Source organism: Chamaea fasciata, unplaced genomic scaffold (assembly GCF_029207755.1).
Source record: "Chamaea fasciata isolate MVZ Bird 193981 ecotype frontalis unplaced genomic scaffold, bChaFas1.0.hap1 SCAF_9, whole genome shotgun sequence".
NCBI lineage: Eukaryota > Metazoa > Chordata > Aves > Passeriformes > Sylviidae > Chamaea > Chamaea fasciata.
The window spans coordinates 34,488,856-34,501,573 of record NW_027094094.1 but is presented as its reverse complement, the minus strand read 5'-3'; the positions used below and the strand labels follow the sequence as shown (position 1 = coordinate 34,501,573).

The 12,718-nt window shown below is 43.3% G+C and overlaps 1 protein-coding gene across 2 annotated transcripts in view; it reads right to left on the bottom strand.

Annotated features, from left to right (window-relative positions):
* TET1 (tet methylcytosine dioxygenase 1) overlaps positions 1-12,438 on the bottom strand; it is a 71,798-nt gene extending 59,360 nt beyond the window's left edge. Inside the window, exons 1-2 of one of the 2 annotated variants that reach the window (XM_066191850.1) lie at positions 11,647-12,438; positions 3,436-5,363 (exon numbers count right to left, since the gene is read on the bottom strand). In XM_066191850.1, the coding sequence (XP_066047947.1) occupies positions 3,436-5,361 (1,926 nt within the window). In that variant the 5' untranslated portion in view covers positions 5,362-5,363; positions 11,647-12,438. Of the gene's footprint in view, positions 1-2,642; positions 2,671-3,435; positions 5,364-11,646 lie in introns of those variants that run through there. The other variant, XM_066191852.1, reaches the window with a different exon arrangement.
* Positions 12,439-12,718: the final 280 nt, after the last annotated feature.

Sequence of the window (12,718 nt, the reverse complement as noted above, 5' to 3'; positions counted from 1 at the left end):
ACACCGCAACTCGTGAAGACAGCCCCGACAGTATGCAATGCAACGGCAGCAAAGCAGACCACTTCTTGGAATTAAACCTGCTTTTTGGAACAAAATAGCTGTGAGATATCCCTCAGTAACTGCAATACTGTTTCAGGAAACAGCAGTCCTTAAAGACAAGACAAAAATGTGGCAGCATCATAATCCCACGTGGGTCAGTTTTACAAACTCTTCACTGTGAAGTATTCCTGCATTATTCATTCTGAGAGGGACAGCAAGTCAAAATAAAGCCTGCTTCCTCTTCTTTAGAAAGCTTCCTCACATTTCATTTACTGGGCTCCTCTTTCAAAAAAAATAAATAAGCAAAAAAATGTTTTCTGTTCTATATTTTAAGATTCTTCTTTACCACCTTCAAACCAAACAGGCACAGTGTGAATTCCTCAGAAGAGGGGCATTATGTGCAACAACACTGCTACACACAGAGGCTGGGAACTAGAGCCCACAATGCCTTATCCAGACTTTCATGATGTCACATCCCTGCAAAACCCATTACATTCAGGACAGTACAGCACCAGTGAAGGTTTATGTGGCTGTTGTTTTTAAATGGCATTTTTCAAGTCCAATATAGCTTTCAAATCTTTATCTGGATTACGTGTGAATTAATGGAAATAACAGTAACCTAACTAAGGCCTGTTCCAAACATGCAACTGATATTCTCCAAAGGCTGAGCGCACACGTGGGCATGGCTGTTGGAATAAGCACTTCAGTTTACATTCATGGCTTCTACCAGCCAGGCCTCACTCCCTGTAACTGTAAATCCACATAAGTTCTCGAAGAAAACCAACACTTTCTCTTTCATAGGCAGCAGGTATGGACTGCCAACCCCCACAGTGGCTACACAGCCATTGAACGCACACAGCTCTCCCTGACTTCACTGGGACTTTTGCACTTTTTAGTCAGAACGGGGAGAGATCATTCCTTTAAGGCAAAACTCCAACACTTAAACTATGCTCCTGCTTTATCCCCCTACTACACCCTCCTCCCAGTGAATCACCTCCAAAAAATGCTTACATTCCACCAACATGAGAGAAAGAAGCATGACTTCTGAACAAGGAACACACTGAAGCCAACCTCGTTTCCTTTAATTATTTACGTTCACTTTCCATACCATGGACAGAGACCTACGGTTTGGGTTTTCCTCAGGTGCTTTTTATTTGGAACACACTATTGTCACAGAAGTCCAAGTACTACCAGTCTGGGAAAACAATGGAATTCCCTGCAATCTTACCTAAAGGATTGCTGCTAAACCGAGTGATAGCGTTCCCCATCCCCCAACACCTTCCCCTCTATCTCAACACCTTGAAAGAGCTGGTCTAACGTCGTAGAAATACTTTCTCATTTCCTCAGCGCAGTTTCTATAGATTGAAAATGAAGCCAGGCCTCTTTCTAAGAATATCTGAAAAGGCACCAGATTTCATTCAAATACAAATTTATAAGAAAATACCTGACATGTTCTTAAATGTCAGGAATACTTCATTTCCTCCATGCAGCACCTTGAAATTTCATACAAAATTTAACAAGAAATGAAGGAGGCCTCTGGCGCAGCTCTGAATGCATCATACAGAACGTGACCAGTCTAATGAAATAAAAGCACACCAAAATAAAAGCTGCCAAAGAAAAGAATAAAAACAAGGAATCCCTCACAAAGAAAGTAAAAGGAGTGCCCAGAGAGGACAAAGGTGAAGGCGCAAAGCTAATCTGCAAGGAGAAGGTCAGGCTGAGCAACAAGAAAAGCAGTATGTTTAGCCTGGAAAACAAAGGTTGACAGAAAAGTTGGAATGCTTCCTTTCACTGACCCTGCCAAAACCCTTTTTAAAACATGGCTTTTAAATCACTTCCTACCTCAACTCCATGAATCCTCTCCCATGAACTTTTCTCCAATCCCACTGACTAAATATACAAAAGGACAATGTCACGACTCTTTTGCTGTAAAAAGTCAGGATAAGTCTCTACCACCTTTATTGTTTTAATATCTATCTTAAGCCACATTACAGCTGTCCCTCTCCTCACTTATTTTTTAAGAGCATTAAGAAGCAGTTGAGACAGAAGGAGGTTTTTGAATGAATTCTGAGCCAAACTGTTTAAGCTTACTTCCCTAAACATCATACCTTAAAATACACTTCCCCCACAAAGGGGAATAAATCATATCCCCTCACTGCTACAGGACTCTTCTTTCTGCTTGCCTACCTTAAAACCAGAATGGACTTCTCTGCCAACCCTGGTAAGCAAAGGACAGAGTAGTGAAAACAAGAGGTGTGCTGAGATCTCTGCAGCTGACAGGAATTTCTACCTGCTGTAAGAACACACCATTTTAATGAAATTGCTCTTGAGAAAGGTTTTGCCGGTGCATTCTCGCCAGTGTGAACTGCTCTACTCGGAGTACACACTGGTGCAGAGACTTGAACCTCAGTTTCCCACATCCCAAGGCAAACGTCCCAGTGATTTAACTACCAAGACAGCCTCTCTCCCTCTGTGGTTCAGGTACTATTGGATCATACGAAGAGAACACTTCCAGCAGGGCCTGGCAGTGCAGTCTCACTGCAGTTCAGGGGTCAGGGAATTCAGTTGGGATGTGGGAAATCTATGTTCAACTCCCTACTTACCTGAATTAAAGCCTGATCGTGAAACTGAAATCTCTCAGAAGGTCAGTGCTGTTATCACATGGGCATACAGACTGTCTTTTCCCCTCCTCTTTGTTCCAAAAGTTATGACCTGGGTTATAAAAGGCTGATGGGTCAGAAAAATGAGTAACACAGAAAAAGAAAGTATGTGTGGGGAGTGTGGTAAAAGACAAAGGGAGAGAGGAAAGAGAAGTGAAATGAGAGAAACAGAAGAATAGACAATTAGAAAGGCAAGAGAGATGCGAAAGGGGAAAATGCAGCTACAACTTGGCCCTGAAGTTTATAAACTGATTTCCACCCAATCTGTCATCACAAGCAAATTACTTTAACTGAACCAAAGAGCAGACAACCTGCCTTCCTTTGCTTTTAGCATTCAGTATTTTAAAATACCAACACTCTCCCTAGTAATTCACAGTCTCCTAAGACTACCCTCAATCTCCCTCCTCCCCACGCTTTGTGCTTAAATCTTTCTCATTTCTTCACGCACTCCAATTAATCCATTGTTTTGGCCAACATACCAATATCTGGGACACAGAGTAAAGCCACATTTACCTTTGATTTTACAGATTTACACAACAGGAACAGGACTAACTCCAGCTCACTCTAACCTACACTTCTGTAGATGACAAGAGGAAGTTACTGTACAACCTGTTAGCACCAACAGTAACGCTGAACTCTCTAAAGCTGTCATGTGGCCAGCATTTCCCTTTGCAGAATTTTAGAATGCATCTCAAGCCTCAAAAGAGTGATTTAATTTGCAACTTCTTTGTCTTACCTCAAAAGGTAGCGTGATTGGTGGTGGTGGCTTTTTCAGTTCTTCACATTTTCTCTTTTTGCATATCCGGTGACTAGTTTTGCGCTTCCTGCAACAGCTGCATTCCTCACAATTTGTTTTCCGCAGACAGGGCTCACAGACTCCACAACGCCTTCGTTTCTTCTTCTCCAGCATAGGGAGCAGAGATGAATATGGAACAGGGTAATCACTAGCTGGATTTTTAAGAGAGGATGGCCCTGAGGCCTCAACTGCTTCAGTGCTGTTGCTCACGTTGTCCTGAACCAAATTCAAGCTTACTCCGACGGTTCCCAGCTGTGATGAATAATCATTATGCTGCAGTCTTGAGTCAGCTGGCAAATCTGCATTTATGGCTTTTTCTGAGGCAAGAGCAGAGATTTCCATGCTTGAAGGCAACTCCGAAACAAAACCTGCAGAGAATTGTCCAGAGCTTTCAGGAGAGATTTTATCAACTGTGCTATTTTCTAAATCTGAAGATAAAGCGGGGACATATCCTGAATTCAAAATCAATGCCTCTGCATCAATACATTTAACAAGCTGTTCAATGTCCTCTACCGCAATATTGTTTAAAGATGTACTGGAGACTGGTTCACATACTGTAAAAATGTTTCTTGTGTCAAATTCTGAATTCCTTCTTGTAAAGCTCAAATCTGAATTTGAATCAAGTTCTTTGTGAATGGGTACGAAATCCACAACCAGTTTCATGGGGTATTCCGCAAGTGAGCTTGCACCTCCAAAATGTAAAAGCAAATTTGATTCAGGGGCAGCGACAGAAGTGGAATTTGAACCAATGTCTTTATTCTCAGATTTCAAATCCCAGCCTGCCGTCAAGCAGGAATCTGCAAGTGACCTTGCCTCTTCTAATAAATGTTCTTGTGAGTTAAACTCAGAGGTAACTAGAGACGCAGAATCCAAGTCTTGCTCTTCCCTAGGAAGCACCATGTCCAACCCTGCTCCAATGTGGAATTTGGCAAGTGTGACCGACTCTATCAGTACTGCTGAGCTGAGGTCTGAGGTATCAACAGAGCTGGAGTCAGGTTCTGTACTGTTAGGTACCACACTGAGGGGAGCCTCTGCACGCACCTTTGAGTTCAATTCAGAGGCAATTACAGAGTCAAAAGGAGAAGATGGAAGCACCGGTGCAGCATCTTCAACAAATGCTTCAGCCAAACTACCCGTATCAAGATCACTGGGTATCTGCTCACAGGACAGGTCTGCATGCTCGGATTTCACCTCCAAAGCTTCTGTACCATCATCAGTTACCTGACTGTTTGGAATGGAGTCATCTGTTTCAGATATTTCTGCCTCCTTGATCCGACTGGCACAAGTGCTGCCAGGCTCTTCACCTGCAAGACACGGACAGCCTTCTACAGGCAGAGCAGCTAACTCATTTTGAGCTAAATCTTGTTTCAAAGCTATTTCACCTGTTCCATCATTTTTCTCATCTACTACTGCCAGGGCTTCTTCATGTTGTTCCTTTGCTTCTAGCTTTTTCTGTGCTGCAGCTTTCCTGGGTTTTGTAATTATTGGAGTTTGGGACAATCTTCGGGAGAAGGATCGGTTACGGAGAGACATTGTAAAGCCATTGATGCCCAAAGAATCCTGGCTGTGAAAGAGGAGATTGTCAGCTTTCTCCAGACTCACCCAGGACGCTCCAGACAAGGTTCTGCTTACACTGCTCCTGAGAAGTCTACCTGAAGAGCTCATGATTGGTTTCTTTTCTTGCTGTTTTTTCTTAACATCTTTTTCTTGCACTGGCTTCTTACCTTTTCCAGAACTAACAGCTTTCGTGGAAGTCTTTGTGGTTTTCTTTCTCACTTGGCTGGATTTCTTCTTGCTCTGGTTCGTTTTCCTTTTGCCTAACTCTTCTTTTTTGGCTGATCTGGAAGGCCTCGCATGGTGAGCCATGTCTGTGGAGCAGGAGGAATGTTAAGAGGAGAGATGAAAAAAAATCATGAGCTCTTGAGAGACCTCTTCAGTAGCAAACTGCATACTCCCATTGCTGCTTTCTGTGCTTATACAATGTCAACTCTGAAACAGAAAAAGATACAAAACAGTATTAATATACTTCTAATTAATAGAAGGTCCGTATGTTTTCAACTGACCATTTTTAATATTTAAAAATACAGAGGTAGAATCAGAAGTAACAGTATTGGGTGTTACATTCAAGTAGCCCAAAGGCTTTGAAAATATTAGTACACTACAAAATAAAAAGCTTGCCTAAAGGCCTGTAACATAAACTAAGAAGCAAACGGAACTGAAACGACCAGGCAGCATCACATATTTACTATTTTATGTCAGTACTAAAAAATTTGAGTTTTCTCAATTTCATTAACAGTTCATTCACCAATAAGCCTCCCTTGAGTAAGGAGAAGTTCCTGTTTATCAGTGTAAGGACATTCAGGACCAAAATAACAAAGCTAAGTTTATTTTTCATGCGTACTCAATATATCATCACCAGGGCATCTATCACTCTTTCCCCATCCACTGGTATCCCACCATGGTACAATTCCAGGTGAAATGGGAGAAGTAACTAGAGAGAGAAGTAACAAAGATGTCTGTGGTATTACAGGGGAACTGGACCAGGGATGAATTGGTCTTTCCCCGTGTTATCTTCCAGAATACCTTCACAGCACACTGTATTACGTTCCAACCCTTGATTCCATACTGTCTGCCTACATCAGATGTTTTATGCAAGGCAGATGTCTCTCCTTCTTCACTATGACTTCATAAATTCACCTACAAAAAAACCAACATACATCTGTCCCAAGCTTTGGTCCCCAGACACAACTGCAATGCACAGCTCCCCCAGCACAACTGAATCATCTCAAAAGATGCAACAAATTTCTGGTGCTCCAAACCAATTTCCTTCAAGGTGAGTTGAGTTTTTCTGAAAGTAAAGCCATTCTCACAAGTACATATTTTTAAGTACACAGTGCTTTTTGAGTACCTGTAGAAGGCTTTTAAAGCTTTATTTAGCTGTTGGAATAGATGATGTGGGTAGACAAGGGCAGTCTTAAAATGGGAATAGGCAGAGCCAGAGGCTCTATAGTCTCCCGCAGGAAGGTACCTTCCCTTCACCATCATTCCTTTGAATTCCTTAAGCCACTGGAGGTGACTTGAATTCAAGTCACCTCCAGGTTTTCTACACCTCTCACTGATGGGAAGAAGCCAAGAAAAGGAAGAACAAGAAGCATGGGAATGACGTCTAAAATCCTGACCTCAAATGGAAGTAAAAGAAAGGGAATCTTGGCTTCTAAAGGAAATAGAAAAGGAAAGAAGAGTGTTACTGGGTTCCTGACATTGCCACTCCCTCCTATGAGCTCAATCCCCACCTGGAAGCCAACAGGGTGATCTCACGGAGGCCGCACTCCGCCACAGCCTGGTCTGAGCTCTGCTGAAGGTGGGGAGAGTTTTGCTAATGCAGCCTGAACAGCACAGCCCCAAGAGAAGCTCACAGCAACACATCCAACCTGGAGTGACTAAGCAGACACGTGCAGCTGTTTGTAGTTGTAGGTGAAGCTTCAAAAGTTGCAGAAGAGACCTGAACAGCTCCCACAGAAGCCCTCTACAAAAGTTGGGTCAGACGGTGAAATAGTAAAACAAATACAACACTGAAACGAAGGTAATCCGAGTACTCTCCTCCCCCTACGCTTCTCTGAGGCACATGGGGGAAGGGGGACATGGCCATTAGGAGTCACTCCATGACTCAAAGAGGGCAGCACATCAGCAGGTCCATGAAATAGTTGTTGGCAGCCTGCAAAAAGCCTCTCCCAGTTTTTCGGGGTTGTGACAGAGACTGGGATCTTCGTTCCAAAGGATGGCCTGGAGGGCTGCAATACCAGCTGGAAGTAAGCAGCAGGCACATCTGCAGCCATTAGCAGAGGAGCTACATAACAGTGGCAGGAGAAAAAACACGAGGTACTTTCAGAGCCTGTAAGCAGGAGAGCAAGGAAGAAAGCAAGCCATCAACAAAGGCCAGGCAACACGGCACCGTGTGGGTGGGGGGGACGGGGGTGGGGCGGAACTGAAGTGATAAAGTCTTTTCTCTTTATCAGCCCTGAAACAGAAGCAGAATGACCAGAGAATGCAGGAGGTCTGCAGTGGAAACAGTTACTGGGTTTTTGAGGATACTGAATGTGAATGATACTTTGCTCATATTGTTTGCCTACACAAGTAGTTGTTACTGTTACTGTGGAAGTTCAGGAAGCACAACCCTTAAAATTATCAATTAGAAGCTTAATTTATAACAATTTGGTAATTTTTTAATCATTGCTACAATTGCATGATAATATATCTTTACTTGCATTTGGACAGTGATAGGACATGGGGTGAAGGAGGGTAAGTTCATATCAGATACTAGGAAGAAATTGTTCCCTGTGAGGGTGGTGAGGCCCTGGCACAGGGTGCCCAGAGAAGCAGTGGCTCCCCTATCCCTGGAAGTGTCCAAGGCCAGGATGGATGGGATTTGGAGCAACCTGGTCTAGTGGAAGGCGCCCCTGCTCATGGCAGGGACCTGGAATGAGTCGATCTTTGAGGTCCCTTCCAACCCAAACCATTCTATGATGGCACGACTTGAAAATTGCAAAATAGTTGCTTCAGGACTGGAGAGGCAAGATCATCCTGGGGTTCTTTGGTTGGTTGGTTTTGTCTTTTTTCCTTTTTTTTTTCTCCCTAATAATTTAATACAGAAAAACACACCTGTCTGGCACGAATATAGAAAACTATCAATGCCAAAGCCTTGCTTCTGTTCAGGGTCAAAATTAGAGAGGCTATGAAGAGAGTGGTTCAAGACTTCCCTTATACTTGCTAAAAAGAGAATGCTGATATTTGTAGGAAATCGCCTGGCTTTAAATGCTGCATTATAAAACATGGCAAAGGCCTTGTCTGACTCAGAGATGACAATACAGGGTCACAAGAAAAGCAACACTTTCATCCATTTTGCTTCAGTTTTGTCACTGGAGTGACTTTAGGTTTTTCAGAAGAGATCTGAATAGACCCCCAAAGGAAATTTTTGGGGGGTAGGGGGTTAATGCTTCACTTTAGTTATATTTGTCTGAGACTGTGAGTACCTGACCTGCAAGGTGATCTTACACTCTTGGGCAAAATGGTTGTCAGGAAGAGATCTCTGCTTCCCTTAAAAAAAAAAACAAAACAGTCTTGAACACTAGTCTGCCACAACCACCTTAACCACTAGCTAAAAACTGACATTTTAAATAACCTGTCCTGTAAGTTACATTGCTATCTCTTTGTTTCCTCTTCCACAGTTAGGACCAGAGTATTAGGTAGCTGCAAGGTTGGTATTCAAGTTTTGTTTCCAGTAACACTAGGAAATATTTTACCTTCCCTTTTCCATTTAAAGCACTGGCAAGGACTGTTGATACCTGCAGCAGTTGCAAATCTCCTCATGCGCTTCTTAAGGATAACAAATGGTTTTATCACTTTGGTCACATTTCACAACAAGCAATTAATTATATTTCCAAAACATCTATGTGGACTCAACAGGATGATAAAACATAAACCTCATGGGGCAATATAATGTGTCACTTTTCAATCATTCTGGAAAGAAAAAATAACTTACTTCAATGCTTTCTTCTGAAAGCCAAACCAGGTGAGACCTGCCATGCCTTCCCTCGCAGGGGAGCACAGGCATCTCTAGGATATAAAAGAGGCAATAGGTGACAAGAGGTTTTGCAGGGAACTGCCCCAGATAACATCAGTGCATCCTGAAGCTGGCTGTTCCTTGACCAAACTTATCTCTCCTAATCCACGTGTAAAGCTGAAAGCTGGTTTTAAGGCCAGTTGCTTAAGTTTTGCTCATTTGTGGTAATAAATCTGGAACAATTCCACTGACTGCTATAATCCTCAACAAATACTGCTAAAAAAGCTAATCAAAGGCTAAATCTTTTACTCCTGTCTTGGTCAAAATTCCTAGCAATTATAATGAGAATTCTATTTACAAAGTAATTAAGAAATTTAACCCCATAATGTCAGAATGCCTCCAGAAAAAAACAAAACCAACAACCCCCACCACCACCAAACCAAACAAAAAAAAAAAAAAAAACCCACCCCAAACCCACCTACATTGTTTCACTTTACACAAATGGGTGAAAAAAGATAAAGCAAATTTTCATTCTAGAGACAGTGTCAATCAACTGTTACATAACTTGATTCTTGTTGGAAGAAGGTAAGGGGAAAAGATATTACAAGATGTATCCTCATTAAAAATGGCAGCAGTTTTTTTATGGTGTTGTGAAAAAATGGCAAGTGATCCCTGAACAAACAGAGCAGTATAAGGGAAAAAAAATGACACAGCCAGCAGTCACTAGTTTCACCACAGTCAGATGTACTTAAAGACATTTTGTTTCAGTGTTTAGGTATCTTTTTAAAAGTCCCCTGAGATTTGCCCTTAGGAGAAACAGATCTGGAAGCTTTCATAAAAGCCACTCAATCATGTGCAGGACCCAAGCAATAAAGGCCACAATGTGACTAACTGTCACACAAGCTCAGATACACAATTTAGAACTGAAAAACACCTCATCTCCTGGCAGCAAATGCTCTAGAGGAAGATGCAAGAGACAGCGGAGAAGACAGACGTTTAAAAAATCTGACCCTCAGGTACAAAAGCATGTCATATCAGCTGCATTTTCTTCCCAGCTGAACCAAAGCCAACCTGCTTTCCAATTTGGCCTAGTTCCCTGCATCTACTCATTGCTCTGTAGAACACTTTGTGTATGAAAAGAAGGGAAATGGGTTAGGAGGGGAGAATCAGCTTAAATTTTCCCTTTCCCCCTTCTTTAATCCTTGAATACACATTTGGCTTTGGGTAAGAAGAATGGAACTTCGCATCTGCCATCTCAGTACCATGAATTATTTCATACACAGAGGCCTCCCCACTCCATTTTCCTCCACAGAGGTTTTCTGCTTTATGTTACAGGACTATGCCACTCCTAAGCACCTGGATATATTTCATCCACATACACTAAACTTTGGCTTAAGGCAACTCTTCCCAGCAGCGCACAAATGCAGGACAGGCACTGCAGGATGCCACCTCGGTTTCTCACAGACAAAGGCACATAAAGCACAATCCTTTACTCATCAGCAACGCAGGATGATGCTGAGCAGACCAAGCACCAAGGCCTCCATATCCTAAAATGTTGTCCTTGCTGGCCCCGTTAGGCCATGTCTGTGTTTGGAGGATAAGGCAGGGCTGCCACCCCACTGCGTAAGGAGCTGGCGGCTGCTGTGAAATAGGCACGCTCCGTGAATTCAGCAGGAGATGCCCAGGGTTAGCGTTTAGCAGTGTCACGACTTCGTGCACCTTGGCGCCTACACGGTGAGTCACACAGATAAAAAGATACCACAAAAAAAAAAAAAAAAAAAAAACCACCCAAACACCTCCTCCCAGTTTAGAGAAAGCTCTATTAGAACGATTAGGGGAAAAAACCGAAAAAATAGAACTGTGGCAAGGAACTGCACATGCCTAAACCACAACCCAGATTAAGCCTCAGACAAACAACTCGAACCAAAAATCCACTGTGAAGACTAACATCACATGTGCAAGTATTCTCCCTTCAGCCAGGCAGGAGCAAGGGCTTACTTTAACCTACATGCAGTGCAGCCAAGCACAGACCTTCACAGGAGGAATGCTAAAATGTAAAAATATACCAAGTAATTTCTAAAAGCTCGTCAAAGAAAAACCCCATCCACCAGAACACTCCAGATACATTTGAATACAAAAAAAAAAAAAGGTGAGCAAACCAAACAGAACATCCCAGCTCACACTAATTCTGCATTTATGCTGTTTAAAGCACTGCATTTCTTTTTGATAATATGACCCCATTCTTCAGGGGGTTTGCCTTTTCTTAAAAACAGCAACAGAAAACCCACAAACCCCCACCACCACCATTGACTGAATCACCTTATCTCAAACTCAGCTAAAAGAAGGGGGAGGTGGAGGGAAGAACCTTCAGGCAAAGATTAAGCCTGAAAAATTTCAGCCTGAAAGGTGTTTTGAAATTTTAAGTATCTGAAAACAGAAAGCAGGATGGAAGTGCTTAGGCCAGTTTCCACAACCACGGGTACCATGCCAGTCATAATAAAACACCATTAGTGAAGATTTTTAATTACTACACAGTGAAGAATTAGGTCTTACAGAAACTATGAATATCAAAGTTCCTTGGTACATCTCACCTTGAGTTCTTCCTCAATCACCTGCTGTGCACAACCGGGTCTGCCCTCGTCTCCTTCAAGCACAACAAACTCCTCTTATCTTGAGAGGCTGACCCTCATCCCAAGAGCAATCACCACCCCTCCTTGCGCTGGCTGGCGGAGCAACTACCTCGGAAAAGCATAAAGCAGCTTCCTCCCCCTTTACAGTTAGGGTCCACCAGGCTACCTGCCCAGACCAAGACTAAATGCTCCATTTTCCCAATTCAATCCGTTTCCCGAATTCGTGTTGAGTGACATAATGAAAACAGGGTAATTACACCACATAATAGCTTTTTGCCTTTCCACAAGAGTACCTCAAAAATCACTGAGCACAGCTGGGGAGAACTATCATTATTTGCAAGATGACTTATTATTATTGTTTCCACAGGTTTTTTCCATTGTCTTGAAAATTTAAAGAGACACCTCTGCTTTAGAAATCCACTCAGTCACGTTTAGATACCTAATGCTGCGATCTTCGCCCATTTTGCCATTATGGTATTACAGTTTCTAGAGTAAGAGTTCTTTGGCCAGACGCACGCTGGTGCATCCACCCTGGCCGGCTTGTTTACGGGAATCGACTCCCACCGCCTCGCTCCGCTGACATTGGTGTGCTCACGCCCAGCTCCACATGCCCGCTGCACATTCCCCTCTTCTCCTTAAAGGAGTAGCGATCTCACCACGCTGGGTAGCTGCTACGTAGGCCGAGATACAAGCGATGCAGACTACGTTGCTCTTTAAATATCTTTGGGGTGCAGCAGGATAGGCTGGCCGAGTGTGGGACAGGCTGGGCACACAACTGGCGCGTCTCCTTTGACTTACAGCTGCGCCCGGTCCCTTCGCAAACCCAGCCTGCTCCCCTGCTCGCTCCTGGGGCGCCAGCAGCCATACCTTTGTAAGGTTAGCTGCTCCTGCCTCCCAGCAGGCCGCTTCGTCCTCTCTCCTCACCCATTCGGCGAACCACATCCTTCTCCCCTGGCTCTTTCACGAGCACGGCGGGGACAAATCCCCGCCAGCACCGAGCCTCCAGCTGCCATAAGACCACCGCCTCTTTTCT